The 16,035-nt window shown below is 37.9% G+C and overlaps 2 protein-coding genes across 3 annotated transcripts in view; both read right to left on the reverse strand.

Annotated features, from left to right (window-relative positions):
• LOC148734132 (techylectin-5B-like) overlaps positions 1-15,022 on the reverse strand; it is a 78,475-nt gene extending 63,453 nt beyond the window's left edge. The window contains exon 1 of the mRNA XM_088753702.1: positions 14,937-15,022. The gene's annotated coding sequence lies outside the window, so the exon portion shown is untranslated. The remainder of the gene's footprint in view (positions 1-14,936) is intronic.
• On the reverse strand, positions 7,411-15,027 carry LOC148734138 (microfibril-associated glycoprotein 4-like). Of its 2 annotated transcripts, none has more exons than XM_088753708.1 (6): positions 14,937-15,027; positions 11,487-11,617; positions 10,111-10,426; positions 9,268-9,417; positions 8,670-9,047; positions 7,411-8,154 (listed from the first exon to the last, which is right to left on the reverse strand). In XM_088753708.1, the coding sequence occupies exons 3-6, from the start codon at positions 10,418-10,420 to the stop codon at positions 7,889-7,891; spliced, it is 1,104 nt and encodes a 367-aa protein (XP_088609834.1). In that variant the 5' UTR covers positions 10,421-10,426; positions 11,487-11,617; positions 14,937-15,027; the 3' UTR covers positions 7,411-7,888. The 2 variants fall into 2 exon arrangements, with proteins under 2 accessions (XP_088609834.1, XP_088609833.1); XM_088753707.1 differs by lacking the exon at positions 14,937-15,027 and adding an exon at positions 12,576-12,712.
• Between the last annotated feature and the right edge of the window lie 1,008 nt (positions 15,028-16,035).

The following is a 16,035-nucleotide window of genomic DNA, read 5'->3' on the forward strand; positions in this document are numbered from 1 at the left end:
AAGGCATGTGACTTGCCAAACTTTCATGCCAAAATTGACAGTGCAAGTGGCAAAAAAATGGGAGACAAGTTTACCGAGATAACAATTTTTTTTAATTTGTGAAGCTTTGTGAAATAATTAAATAATCAAGTTATTTTTAATCAGTTATGTGGGAAATGTATTGATAGTTTTGTGTAAATCACGTATCTTTTCTTAAATTAAAAATGTGTGTCTTTATGTGTGTATTTTTGATAGGTTTGTTTGACGTTGGGCATATAACCCATAATGTTTTCCTGGCTATTTATTCACTAGCTTTGACTGTATTATTTAACAATAACTGTTGTGATAATTCTGTCCAAACATTTTAAGCTAAATTGCTTTCCTGGCTATTTATTCACTAGCTTTGACTATATAATTTAACATTAACTGTTGTGGTAATTCTGTCTAAACATTTTAAGCTAAATTGGTTCCTGGCTATTTATTCACTAGCTTTGACTGTATAATTTAACAATAATTGTTGTGGTAATTCTGTCTGATTATTTTTAGCTATATTGGTTTGAAATCTGGACATTTTAGACTACGGTGACTTATAAGCCTACACAAGTAACCAAAATTACTATTGTGTTTACTGCAAGGGATTCTGTAAATATTTTTAAGGTTTACGGAGAGACTGTTGCTAACTTTGATTTTATCACTTCAGTCATATAAAATCACTTCAAGTTGCCTTATTAGCGTTCAAATCACCGATTTGGCTCAAACTTGGCACACATGCTAAGCATCATGAGTTAACAAATATGTGAAAATAATAGTTCAAAATATGTAATTCCCAGGGGGATATAGGGTCCCCCCTGGGAAAACCCCCATTTCCTGAGTTTTTTGGCATAATTAATTAGCTAACTTTGCATTGCTGCTGTGTCAAATCGAGAAGCCATCTGCAAATTCAATTAACTGGGTTGTGTTCAATATCTATCAGACTTGAAGAATGTTGAACTATTTTAACTTTTTCACTTCACTTCTTCCCTTACCTCTCCCTTAAGTAAAGACAACTTTTTCTGGTCTTGGCAAAGTCCAAAACTAAGGGTATCCTCAGGCCCAATATCTCCTATGAAAACTAAAAATTGATAATTCAAGAAATAAGTTTTGCTGAAACATGAAGTAAGGAGAAGTGTACAGCTCTGCTGCTGAGCTTGAACAATATTTGAGAAGTACCTACAGTAGGTATCCAACGTCAAGAGAAGCTCATCGAAGTTTAAAGTTTTTATCCATAATAATTTTAGAAATACAGATTTGCCTCAGCCAGATGTTGACCGAACTGCGGTGGCCCATAAGTGTCTCGGCAAAAACAAAACTAACAACAAGAAAAAGCGAACTCACGGCAAGACAACCGCAATTCACGGCAAAACTCAACGAACTCACGACAACACAACGCTAACTCACGACAAGACAACGCCAACTCACAGCGAGACAACGCCAATTTTTCACGGCGGAAGTCAGAAGCCACTTTCCACCACGGCGAAAATAACACGGCGGATAAATATATGTTATTGACCAGCAGGAGGTCTGTATTGGGAAAACTGTGCCCGAGGTCTTGGATACCGCCCGAGGCCGTAGGCCAAGGGCGGTACTCAAGACAGAGGGCACAGTTTTTCCAAATACGGACCAACCTATGCTGGTCAATAACATTTTTATTTTTTTCTAGCACATAGAAAAATGATTGCCTCAAAAACCCAAGTGATTTAGGGCTACAATTACCAGTTTAATTACGGGAAAATCCTCCATTAACTTAACAATTTGTTAGCGAGTGGATGGTAAAGAAAACAGACGTTTTCCAAATTAAAGCCGGAAAGCTCTCTCCCCGAAACATTTTTATTTGTAAAGGTAACTTAAAAGGCTTCCGAGCAAACCTTGCACCCTGACAGTAGACACGTTATTTTCCGGCCAACCATACGTTTTCAAAGCGAAACTGAACATTCAATTATATTTCAAAATTATAAACCTGTGGAAAATTACTTGAGTTTTTCGTTTTGCAAAGCCAAAACGCGCTAAATTTACCCTGTTTCAAAAAAGGAGAGCTAACGAGAAAGAAAAGAAACAGAAGAAGCAACTCGAGAGAGAACGAGTACTGGCAGAGGAAGCCGCAGCGAAGAAACTGAATGAAGAGGGTCAGCAAGTTTCTGATGATGTCTGTTTTGTCGAGGAGCCTCCGAAGTGTGTGGATTCCAGCGCTCAAACAGAAGAGTTTTACTATCTTGTTGCTCCAGACCCATCGCCCACGCAGCGGCCTTCTAGTGAGGATGAATTTCGAAAGTGTGACGACAAGAAAGTAAAATGTTACACTGGATTACCTTCGTTCGATATCCTTAACATTGTTTCTCATTGCATTCTTCCCTTTGTTACTCGTAAGTCCCGACTTTTGTCTCCTTTTCAAGAGTTTATTATCACATTGATGAAGCTCTAACTAAATATGCCGTTTGAAGATCTGGCGTACAGATTTAGCATCTGTGTCAACTGTGTCGAGATCTTCAGCCATCTCTGCCAGACTGTCTAAGAGTGCATCTAGATCTGCTCTCGTTTTCTTCGCAGAGGTAAAGTTTATGTCACGAACACGTGCATACTTGACTTGTCCTTGTTTTACTGTAGCAACTGGCCAGATATTTTATTCTTTTCATGTTCAGAATCCGTTTTTGTTAGTAATAAAATAGAAGACAAAATTACTGAATACTGATTGGTCAATGAAGAGGGTATTTTTCTTAATTTTGCTTGAGAAGAGGGCATATTACTAGCTCATGATTGGTACTCAGGTTGCCTAGCAACAGCTTATGCTATCGAAAAGTTGTTGCAGCTGAAGATTTTCTGTAACAATAGCGTCTCCTTTCGAGATAGTTGACGAGGAATGTATCGAAGAATTAAAAGACAAGAGTGAAAACGAGAACACGAGGAAAAGCACAGAGTACTGGAAGAACGTTTTTAAAAAGTGGGCGAATGAAAGAAACTTCCAAGCAAATTTAGAAGAGTACGAGAACGATGTCATCGACCGAACGCTGGCGCAGTTTTATGCCGAGTTACGAAAAGAGAACAGGGATGAATATGAGCCCGACTGCCTGAAAGTAATACAGGCATCACTGGAGAGATATCTAAAATCAAAAGCCTATCCATAGTCCTGGTATCTTTGTGCAAAAATAAAATTTCATTCAGCTCATTCGTGCGTTTGTGGCCATTGATTGGCAACTTTAAATGGCTTCAGGCTATGACTGATTACTGATGAGCGCATTCAGAAATTCAGTAGTTTTCCCCTCAATTTCATTAACAAGTAATCGCAATGGGTCCTCGTAAAATTAAGGATTAATATCACTTGTGTTTTCAGAAGTTGCAGAAATTTCCCTCGTCGCTTCGCGACTCGGGTAATTTCAGCAACTTCTGAAAACACAAGTGATATTAATCCTTAATTTTACTCGGCCCCATGCGATTACCTATACGAATTTACCATTGTGCAGAAATTGCTATTGGCCTAAAAAATATAATTTTGGCCCAGCTACCTATGAGAAAAATTGTTACGAACTGAAAAGGAACGAGAAGGACTCAACTAATTAAAAAAAAACCGAATTGCATCATCGAGTAACCAATGAAATAACAGAAATACACAAGGAGTGGGTATCACCTAACCAGAATATTTTCAGCGAAGGTTTGATTCCCGTTAAAACCTAAATTTTTTCAGGCTTCTTTTCTGCAGTTTCTTTAACTGTAGCTTGAATGTGGGTCGCTTGATCCTTGTTTGGACTGATGCATGTAAAACCAGGTGGTCCAAGATTCCAAGCTCGATTGTTGTGGTGTTTCTTTATCAGGTTACGCTTGCTGCTTATTACCAGGTCAATCCGAGTAGACGTATCACTTGTTACCCTTGTTACCCTAGTTGGTTTATCATCGATAACCGTGCAGTCAAAGTGAGATAACAAATCCTGTAGTTTTAAGCCAGAAGTGGAGGAAATTAAACCGTCAGTTAGACAAGTACTATCGCAGTTTAAGTCGCCGATGATAACTAAATTACGGCGTTTAATCCAGAGTTTCTCGAGTATGACCTGAAATCTATCAAAGAATAGAGAATCTGAAGGTGGTCTATAAACAGTTCCTACGATGAAAACGGACGAGTTTACCAGAATCTTAAACCATATAGCCTCAGTGTCCTTCGATTCCAAGGAGCTTTGCGCTGTTGAGCATATATGCCGATTGGCGATGTAGAATAAACATCCACCGCCGATGGTGTCAGCATCTCCGTCCCTTCGGATAATCTTGTAGTTATCAATCTCGAGTTGACGATTGGAAAGTTTCCGATCCAAGTGAGTTTCAGTAATCGCAAGAATGTCAAACCGGCAGATGTGCAGCACTATTTTTATCTCGTCAACTTCATTCCTAAGGCTGCGAATATTAATGTGTGCTACACTCAGGTTTAATCTCTGGTGAACAGACCTTGCGAAGTCGTGCAGATAATCTCCCGTTTGGTCAATCACGCCTTGCCATCCGGGGTTGGTTTCAACGTCGCCCGAAAGAAGTAAAAGCTGTTTGGTGGCCATCGTATTAGCGTAATATAAAATTCGGCTGTTAGAGAATTATTTACGCTTGCACTTGCTATTGTTTAAGATGGCAAAATGATGGAACAATGAATTAGCAGGTTTAAACAATGCAGGTTTAAGAAATGCAGGGCACATTACCATATCATCTACCCAACGTTTCTCAAGCACCAGCAGTGGCGAGAGCTGAGTTCTTCTAAATTATTAAAACCGCTTTCCTTTCCAGAGTCCTGCTTGCACAAAATGATTGTAGGTTTAATAACCGATAAGTTAAGTGTGTTGCCAGTCGAGTATTCATCCACATCGTCTACCAAAATGCAAGTATCAACCTCAGCGTAACTCATAGACCAGCAGTGACGAGAGCTAAGTTCTTCCAAATTATGAAAACCATATTCCTTTCCAGAATTCAGCTTGTACAAAATGATTGTAAGTTTGATTACTAATAAATTAGGTGTGTTGCAAGACGAGTATTCATCCACAGTCAGCCAGAAAAATAGCAAAAACACGGAGGCCGATATTGCGTGGCAGACCGCCATGATTACCCCATAGACGTCCGAAATTATGTTAGGTATTCATGGATAACCACAAGGGTTTTTTGTTTTATTTTTAACAGCTTAAAGGAAGTTTATCATTACTTCATCAAAATCCTCTTCATAACTTATGGCTCTTTAACTAACAGCAATGGAATCTTAAACTTATTTGCTTCGGCAACTCTATTCGGTGAGTAAAAGCCAGCAAACGTCAAATGAAGTGATCCTCAATTTTCTAGTGGCCTGGTCGATCCAAAATTTCATGTTCCATTGGCTTTTGCTTTTGCCTCCTGTATCTGCGTACGCGCAGTTCCTGAGTCCATTATGCGACTTTTGATTATCGATCCCACCTCAAATTTTCGCTGTAGCTGCGATTAATATCAAAGGGAAAAAAACATTAACATAATTTCATGCGACAATGATTAACTTATCTTTCAGAAAAAAATATCTTGCTCATTGGAATATTCAATGAAGATATCAAACAAATGGGAACGGTTTTCAACGAGGCTCTTAAGCTTAAGACGAACAAGAAAAAAAGACAGGTTCAGGCACCAAACAAAGCTCTTCAAAGTCTTACAGTACTTCTCAGAGCTTGCTATTGGTCGGTGTATTACTTCAAACGGACCGCTCAATTCTCGGTGAAAACAGTTCCTTAGTCTGACATTCCAGCTCCCTTGTGTAAAAAGCATTATATAACAAATATTTACCTGGAAAGTTTTTTTACCGACTCTATAATTGGAGGTGAAAGCTTCTTCGTGCGTGAACAAAGACGAAAAGATGAAAAAATGAAGTACCAGTACGCAGATAAACTTTAAGTATGCCATATATCTTTAAACTTCGATCTCAAACTCAGGGCTGTTCCGTGTTGAAATAGGAGCCCTCTACACAATGATACTGCAAACTTTCCTACACCCCTAGCTTCAGCATAGCTGTCACATTTTGTCGTTCGCTGATTGGTTAGACGATCTTTGCACTTGAAACCACGTTGTAAGAACACAGGTGTCGAAACACGACTGCGTACTTCTTATTTCTCCAGCTGTTCTTCCGCCTCCGGGAATATTATAATGTGTCAAACAGGAAATTCCACACTTGGATTTCGCAAGGAGATCGATGTACTCTCCTCGTTCATTTACTGTTTTGAATATCAACTGCTTTCTAGTTTCCTATGACAGTTTAAATGGAGTGTTTCAACTCAAAGGGCCGAAAGTTTCTGGTCTTAAAAAAGATTTTGAAATAAGCCTGTATATGTAAAGGTTCAACTCCCTCAAGACTGATGTTGCTTACTCACGAATGCCTTACCAAAGTATCATAGCTCGCGTTACGTCCTTCGACAACACTTAAGAATATCTGGAACCTTAGAGCCTTCTTGCGAAATTTAATGCTAATATTTCCCCTTCTGAAAAGGTAGCGATATTAATTTCAGCATAGTACTGCTGATTTTCGTTGACTTATTTAAGTCAACATTTGAGTTAAAAAAAAGGCTCCTTGTCTCGACTGCGTAGTGCTTTAGCTAAGTTCTGAAACAAAACCTCTCTAAGTCTTGTTTCAAAAGCTTTGAGTCCTATCTATGAATGATTTTACCCATGCTCTTCGGCGTTTACGTGACGATGACAAATTTATTCTAAGCGCAAAACATTTAAACAAAGCCAAAATTTATCATATGAATGATGACTAGTAAATTGATGAGAGAAATACGTTCTTTAAACGTTTATTCAGATCAACGCGATAGAGGAGTAAAAAGAAAAACACATCTCCATTCCCAACTCATACAAACATTTTCACAGACGAAAAACGTAAATAAGAAACGCATCAGCCGTGGTGGGTGATCATCAAAGCTTCTGCATGGGCCAGGAGGTCTGAGTAGTCCACGACATCCATAAAAAAGATTGTAAGGATGCTCATTTCTTTTAGATCAGTTTAACTAAGTGTTCAGGAAATTAAGAAGACCAAGCTAGTTGTAACTTTGGCTAGAATAGTTGTATAGAGAAAAAAGACTCCTTTTCAGCCATCTTGTGGTATTTTCTGCTTCGCACTTCCTCGACGATCATAGAGATAAATAAAAGAAAAGCATGTATCCCTCAGTGTAACCGCATCCGTTAAAGCTGAATGTTACTGCCTCCGAGCTAGAGAAGCTGCGAAATATTTTCTGAACAGATTGACGCCTCCGTGATTAGTGCTTTTTAGAAAGAAAATTATAATTAGCGTTTCAGTTTCGGACAAGACCCGCGGTAATCAAGATCACTTTTGGGATAGAAGACAAGTTTAGACCGTAATTCTCAATAAAGTAATAAAGATCCGCGAACTTTGGTAAGCAATATTGACAAATCAAAACAGTGTAACGCAGTCCAAAACATTGAATTTATTTTGCAGCACCCATATAATCTTTTTCCTTTTCTCCTACTGCTTTGCTGTGTTTCGTTTCAAGTTACGTTGCGTTCTGATTTCTAAAAGTTTCTATAAGGAAAGAGATTACTCTTATTCGTCGATACGTTCGTTTAGACAAGGGAAACGTAAACGCGTTTGTGACGTCACGCTTTCCTTGATCAAACACTAGGGATTACAGTCAAAAGTTATGCCAACCCTGACCTGGTGCTTAACAATTCGTATGAGAATGAGTTTCATTTGCATTTGTAAGAAAACTTGTAATCATATGAAAGGATGAGCACCAGGACTCTCTTTGAAACTGAGAGGCCAAGGTAATTTGGAAATGGGCTATTAAAAATGCGTGATATACCTTGGTATGGTTCAGAGCCAGTATTTTCTGAGTAACTAGTGTACATTATGCAGTGTTTGAACACTTAAGAACATGAACATTTAGAAATCCACTGGTCTTATTTTCATTTCCGTTCTCTTCAGCGAATAGTGATGTCCCTTCCAGTGATACCAGTTCACACCATCAGCATAGGAGGAGTGGTATCCATGATGATACAAACCATTCAGATTCGAGTCGTGACAACTGGCGTACCACCAGGCTCCTTTGTACGTAACAGCGCAGTTATAGCGTTTGCCATCATCATTATCTTGATCTCTGGTGGAGAATGGCTTATTCCTATGCCAACCAAGAGAGTTACCTGCATCTCCTAGAAAATTAAACCAACAAACGAGGAATTATTTAAGATGGAAAAAGTGGCCTTAAATGAATTGGTTTCCAGAGCATTTGACTGCCCTTTGCTTAACACTGAGCATCCAACCACGCAGATAAGAAGAACCATGAACTGATGAAGAATTACTACCCTGTTTTGTTTTGCTTTTTTCTATCAGCGTGTTTAATTAATTTATTTTATTTTTCATACCATGTTCGCCTTTTAAGTTAAGAAGCATCATAAACCGAAAGAAATGTTTCGTTCTGATCGTCTCTATGATTAACGTAGAGTATCCAACCACGCAATTAAGAAGCTCCAAGAGCCAAAAAAGAATTACTTCCCTTCTTTGTTCCGTTTTCTACTATCAACCTGTTTAATTTATCAATTTTATTGTTCACACCATGTTTGCCTTTTAGGTTAAGAAGCATCATAAACCGAAAGAAATGTCCCGTTTTATTCGTCTCCAATGACCGTACACCTATCACATGATAACAAGGAAGTTACCAGATTACCTGAATAAGAACCATAACTCATTTTGTACTTGTAATTTTCACTCTTGACACCAAACATTTTATACTCAGCATATCGTTTATTCCTTTCAAAGTCTTCCAAGTCTACGCGCAGTATAGTGTTGTGATCTGAGGTGAGACGATGAATTTTGTCCAGTCCGAGCCAAAATTCACCATTCGGATCACCAAAGCCTCGTTTGTAGTCGTTCCAGTTACGATAAAAATCAACCGAGCCGTCCAGTCTCTTCTGGAACACTGTCCATCCTCCGCCAGCATGTGTTTGGTCACAGTATACATCAAAGGCAGACATTTGGTCAGGTTTGATGGTATAGACACCGTTTATTTCTAAACCATATCGGTATATTTCACCACAGTTTCTGGCTAGAAGAGATAATAAGCCACCATGACCACAAGATACTTTGGGACAGACAAGACAAACAAGGATTTAGCTCACGACTTCCATATTAAACTCCGTTTTTCATAGATAACTTTTTAAAAGTATAGTTATCAAAACAAATCGGGAGAAAATACTAGGACCTGTCCAATAATTTTCTAATGAACAAATGTTCCACTATCGCTAAGTCTGCCGTCACCAACTTACCAAAAGGAAACATGTCGCAGTGATACAAAGTTGCCTTTCCAGTGTTAGTTGGATCCAACCAGTACCTGCCATAGATTGCGTTTTTGCCTTCACTAGCTTTTATTTCTTGACATGACCGGGCTGGTAACTCTTTGATGGAGCCCAAAAGAGCTGAGATAAAATGTTCCAGGTTTAATATTTATGTGGAAAATTAAAGGGAGCCTTAAGAGGTGGGACACAAGACCGATACTTATAAGAGTTTGGTTCGTTCGCTTACTTTTCGATGCCACAAAATATCATAAATTATCCATTCCGGTACATTTCAATGTTATATCTCTGTAGGTCTGTGTGTGAGACTTTTTGTATCCCAGTAAATCATTTAAAATTCCGTCAACATCTTTCATATAATTTATGTTACCAAAGTCTTTAATCAAGCCAACACCAACTTCGTACTGTAACTATTTTTTCTTTTTCTTTCCTTCAAGATAGCAAATTTGTTTGTTCATGCATTGTTACGAATGTACGATGGATTTGACTGACTAAATAAATGATGCAAATAAAAGAAAGTGTGCTGATTTAGCGTGGTGCCATCATTCGTCAATAAGGACACCTCAATTTTGTTCTTTTTGCATGTGACTCTCTTGGTGACTCTCATTCTCTGGTAGCTAGCTGAATTAAATAGCTATCGCTCTATTTCTCGAGTGTTACATCCAATGTAAATCAAAATGGCTTGCTCCTTAAAAAACTTCCGTCTCAAAAACTGATATTTCTTTGCTCATTTCCACAACAAATTCTAATGTCACAAAAAATGTGTAGGAAATCTCTTTGATTTAGGCACGAAACAATCCACATCATAATACACACCTCTACCCTTCAAACGTCGAGCGTAAAACCGAGCAGGATCAAAGCGGTAATGTTCAGGCCTCGCCTCCTTGGTGCGTTTGTTTAATTCACAAATCTTCTCCTTCATGACGTAATTGTAGCTTTGGCAATTGATCTCTTTTTCGCACTCCACATCACACATGTAAGGAGCTTTTACAAGTATCCATTTGAAGACGAAGCCTTTAAGAGCTGTACCAGTTGGGGCCATTCTCACGCCACATTGATAAGAAGCGTTTGACAAGTTCATCAAGGAAGTGAGGATAAGAAAATCAGTTATTCTCCACATCTCCATACCGACCTAATAGAATTGCATGTGCATGTCAGGGCATGAAAAACATCAACTTGGATTGTACCCTAAGGGCAGGGGGCAATAATGCTCAAATCACCGACTTGGCTCAAACTTGGCACAAATGCTAAGTATCATGAGTTAACAAATCACAGTGAAAATAATATATAGATCTAGACAAGCCTAAAAGCGGAGCTCCCAAGTTCGTAATATTAATGATAACATAAAATATGTGCATTTGCCAAGACTCGCCTGAGACACCCCTCTCTTCGTTTTGAAAGTCTCCCCTACCCTACCCGTGCAATCTGAGGGCACGTACGCTCGGTCAGTCACGTGACAACCAAACGAAAAGAGGTTGATCATATTCCATGGGTATGGGGCTCTGCCCCACGCGCGCGAAGCGCGCGTGTGAGCCCCGCTAATAATTTCAAAAAATGTAATTCCCTGGGGGATATAGGGTTCTCTCTGGGAAAACCTCCATTTCCTGCATTTTTTGCATAGTTAATTAGGTAACTTTGCATTGCTGCTGTGACAAATCGGGAAGTCCTCTGCAAATTCAATCAACTGGGTTGTGTTCTATATCTACCAGACCTCAAGAAAATTGAACTGTTTTAACTTTTTCGTTTCCCTCCTTCCCCTTACCTCTCCCTTAAATAAAGAAACTTTGTCTGGTTTTGACAAAGTCCCAAAACTAAGTGTATCTTCAGGCCCAATATCTCCGATGAAAACTAAACATTGATAATTCAAGAAATAAATTTTACCAAAATATGAAGTAAAGAGAAATGTACAGCTCTGCTGAGCTTAAACAATATTTGAAAAGAAGCCACATTAGGTATCAAGATTCGAAAGAAGCTTATATTAGTTTAAAGTTTTAATCACCATTAATTTTAGAAATATAGAATTCCCTCAGCCAAATCTTTCATGTTGAAAAACAGAAGATGGAAAAAGATCGAAAAATGAACTCTGTCGACAGGTACTCTGATACTTTTACATGCAAATGATTTTAGTTATAATATTAAACATAATTTCAAAAAGCAGTGATGAAGAATATATTTAAAAGTTTCCTGCTTACCTCACAAAACGCAATTTTTTTTTTGAAATAATGAAGATGTTCAACACCTGAAGAACGGACCGTGTTAAATTGCCTCTACTCTTTTTCCTTTTGCTGCACACTGAGTCACAGATCACAGATGACGTCAAGATCTGTGGTAAGAGCAAAAGAGCAACAAACACTCAGTGAGATGATTACGGAAGACTGAAGGTGTAATGTTATTTCCCAAATATCATTCCTTCCCAAAGCCTCGTTAGACTTATTTTGATAATGTTTTGGATCGTCTTCAAATACCGAACCCGACCTCATGATCATGATAAGGAAATTAACAACGAAAGATCAACCTGTACTTCTCATTCTTACTCATGACACCAAAGCTATTATACTCAGCATGACAAATATTCCCTTCAAAGTCCTCCAAGTCCACACGCAGCACGTAGTAAATATATTTGAGGTCAGGCGGTGAATATTGTGTACCGCATTATAATCTTTTACTTTTGTTAAGAAACGGTAAGATGACAAGTTCCGCCAATTTACAACAAGCTCAGTAAAAATCCACCGCACCGGCCTTGTTTTCACCACTGCTTACGTAGTGTTCATAGATCGCTTTCATATTCATTACTTAAACTGCAGTTAATATATATGATTTTCGTATATTCACAGTAATCGATCCACCAATAAGCAACAGTTTTTTTGCCTTCCATTGGAAAAGAAATTATGAACATGACGGCGCGTTCCTTACAGTTATGGCACGCGAAACTCAGGTACGTCTGGGTGCATACTTAAAATTTTCATCATTAGAAAACGAGTAACAAATATAATTTCACAAATGACTTAAGGAGAGATAGAAAGCTCTCCTGAGCTTGAAGATCGTTGATATTGAGGTCTTCTAAAGGTTCTATTTAAGGCATTTTAAGTCTATAAACAGCTCATCGGTGCCCCAGAGAGATCTTTCACTTTGAAACCTTAGCGAAGCTAACAAAAATTGAAAAACCTGCTACCTCACTGGATTTTCTGCTTATTACACAATCATACAAATGATTTTAGCTATAAGGGGTTATAATTAACAATGAGGATGAAACTATTTGAGACTGAGGAACTTATTGATACCTTCTAAAACGTAAATTCTCTTTAAAAGTGAGGAAGATATTCAGCACTTGAACGACGGATCTTGTTTGGTGGTACAATTGATTCTTCCATGTGTCTGCTTCTATCAGATCACAAATGACGTTAAGATGTGGTAAAAACAAACGAACAGCATCACTGCTATTTATACCACATTTTTTTCCTTTTTTTTTCTGTGACTAAACAGGAAAAATACCAGCTGGTATATCTATGTTTTTAACAGAGAAAAACAAGGAATAAACTTTCACACTCTTTCCTCAAAGTGCTCAAGAGCTTAAAATATCTAGTCAATTCAGTCTTTTTATTTGCACGTAAATAACTCTTGCCAGGAGCATATCAACTAATATGCTCCTGGTCTTGGTGATATTTTAGTTACTCAGTTCAGCCCTGTAGCATAAACAATATTATCCCCTTAAACAACAACAAACATATGAAACATATTAGTTGACAGATCAAATAACAAAATTTTTGCGTGACTTTGGCCACAAGAGCGTTTTCGCAAGAAGTTGTTTTGGTGTAAAATATAAATTTGGGCGCTATACATATTTAAAACACGTTTACCTTTTCAAACGTATGGAATGATTTTGCAAATGAGGAAGAATCGCAAAAATCTCCTCATGCCCCAGAATCAAGGAAAGTTTGAATTTTACTGTTATCGCGTAGCACCTTGTTCTCATATAAACTAAATACTGAGCAATGTTCATAATTTCATTTCTTTACACATATATAAAATTTTGCTCAGTCGAGTCGGCTCAGTCGCACCGGGAGCTTCTTCTCTGTGACAGTTGTGTTCAGACTTCTTCTTCTGAACTTACGGTGACTAAAGACTCGAGCTCGCGTAAATTTCAAACACCTCGAAATGGCTACGAATGAATCAAAGGTGTAAGGGGGGATCTGAGAAAATAATCAAATGTAAGTAAATTGCGCGAGGAATCGAGGATTGATAGTTAATTTTCACTTAATATTCAGTTGATTTACCCCGTGAGAACCCCTTACTGTGGTTAGAATATAGTGAGACGAGTATTTCTGATAATTTGCTATAACTCGGTAAAGATTCATCGCATTTTCCTTCTCCAAGGATAAAAAATAAACGAAAATATTCCAATTCCATACACACACACACGCACACACACACACACACACACACACACACACACACACACACACATACACACACACAGGAAAATAAGGCGCGTCCCTTACAGCTTTGGTGCGCACAATTCAGGCGCGTCCGGATTCGTACCTTAAATTTCCATCAACAGAAACGACTTGAAAATCAAAAATTGATAATTCAAAAAATTAATTTTACCGAAACTGAGGCAAGTAGAAGTAGAATCAGCTCTGCTGAGCTTGAGCAATATTTGAGAAGCATCTGCAGTAAGTATCTAACGTCAAAAGAAGCTCATCTTAGTTCAAAGTTTTAATCAGCTGTAGTTGTAGAAATATAGAATCGCCTCAGCCAGGTCTCTCATGTTGAAAGACTCAATATTAAAAAATTGAGAAAAATCTGCCCTCTCCACAGATTCTCTCGTAATTCTATATACAAAACAATTTATTTTGCATGACTTCAGCCACTGCGTTTCTGAATTCTGAAAGATCAGACACACCGACCACCCGCTAATTCCATGGCATTCAAATTATCGTGAACAACTGGGAAAAGATGTGAGTACATGCGAAGCCTCATGTCACATCCCTGACGAAATTACCATCTAAATAAAATTTTTGTTCATTGTATCTTAATATGTCTTTCATCATACTCAAAAACACCCAAAGCTTACCAATTATATATTCTGCAGTAAATTCTTAACTATTTTTGACCAGCTTTGTTTATTCTACTGTTATTTTTCGCTCTGAATTTGGTTATAAATGATGCAGAAATTGGTAATCGGTCCCTTATTTCTAAATTTTTATTTCCAAGTGTACTTATAATCCCAAAGGAAGCTTGCGGTGAAAAATCGACTTCCCCCTCGGGATTTTATATGGTTCGAGGCGAAACCAACGTTTGTGTCCTTCTGTCAGCTTTGACGCAATAGTTAAAGGTCCAAGAAGTCATAAAATTTGTTGCAAGCTGCTGTTACACAGTTAAAATGCTTTCATGATGGATGAAGATTAAATTCCTTGTAGGTTATGTTAATAAGTTATGTTACCTTTGATTAGTTATAGTTTTAGAAATATAGAATTGTCCTCTCAGCCAGATCTTTCAAATTGAAAGACTCAAGATCAAAAAAATTGAGGAAAATCTGCCCTCTCGACAGAGTCTCCTATAATTCTATATATAAATGGTTTTAGTTATAAAGGATTAGAATATCCAATGAGGCAGAAAATATTTAAGTGTCTCTTCCTTACCTTATAAAACGTAATTCTTTTTGGAAGGGTTGAAGATGTTCAACGCCCGAAGAACGGATTGTGTTAGATTAACAAATTGATTCCACTCTCTTTCCTTTTGTCGCACAGTCACAGATCACAGATGACGTCAAGATCTGTGGTAAGAACAAAAGAGCACCATACGAAGCGCATGCGAGAATGACAGTGCTGTCACTGCAGCATCAGTTTTAGCCTTTTGTTGTAACCAAATTGTGAAAACATCAAATAGTTTATATTTGTTTTTCGCACAGGATAACAAGGGAAAAGAAGCAAAATTACGAGTACTCCTCAGAACGTTCAACAGCCTGAAGATTTAATTTAGTCACATTTTTCCTCGAGCGTTAATTACTCTTATATTTTCCCAAGTTTTTAGCTACTCAATCTGAGCATATAGCATAAACAATCGCGAAAGGTGGGCGGATCAGAGAAAACATTCTATTTTTCATGGCTTCAGCCGCTGCGTTTCTGAATTCAGAAAGATCAGACACACCGACCATTGGCTAATTCCATGGCATTCAAATTATTGTGAACAACTGGGAACATATGTGAGTATATGCGAAGCCTCATGTCACGTCCCCGACGAAATTACCATCTAAATAAAAATTTTGTTTATTGTCACTTTATTTGTCTTCTATCATACTCAAAAACACTCGAAGCTTACCAAAAATATTTTTCTGCAGCAAATTCTTAATCATTTTTGCCCAGTTTCGTTTGTTCTATTGTTATTTTTAGTTCTGAATTTGGTTATAAATGATGCAACAATTGGTAATCGGTGCCTTTTTTCTGAATTTTTATTTTCGAGGGCACATGTTATTCCAAAAGGAACGTTGCGGTCATAGAATTTGTTGCAAGCTGCTGTTATACTTGAAATGGCTTTCTTGACAAATATGGAATAATTTTCTCCTAATTGGTTATATCAGCTAATTGAAATTGTGAATTGGCCACCATAACGAATCGTTACGGTGGCCAATTTACAATTTCACCTTAGTTGATATAACCAATTATCTTGTTACCCCAACCGACGCAGCACCACAGTTTCTTTAGAAACTTTCAGCCTTCATAATTTTCTTCTAGGCTAGGA

This window comes from Stylophora pistillata, chromosome 3 (assembly GCF_964205215.1).
Source record: "Stylophora pistillata chromosome 3, jaStyPist1.2, whole genome shotgun sequence".
NCBI classification, from domain to species: Eukaryota; Metazoa; Cnidaria; class Anthozoa; order Scleractinia; family Pocilloporidae; genus Stylophora; species Stylophora pistillata.

Coding starts and splice junctions, on each gene's coding strand:
- LOC148734138 (XM_088753708.1), bottom strand. CDS start 10,420: ATGGAGATGTGGAGAATAACTGATTTTCTTATCCTCACTTCCTTGATG. Junction 9,418..10,110: donor TCGACGTTTGAAGGGTAGAG/GTGTGTATTATG, acceptor ATTTTATCTCAG/CTCTTTTGGGCTCCATCAAA. Junction 8,155..8,669: donor GAGTTATGGTTCTTATTCAG/GTAATCTGGTAA, acceptor TTAATTTTCTAG/GAGATGCAGGTAACTCTCTT.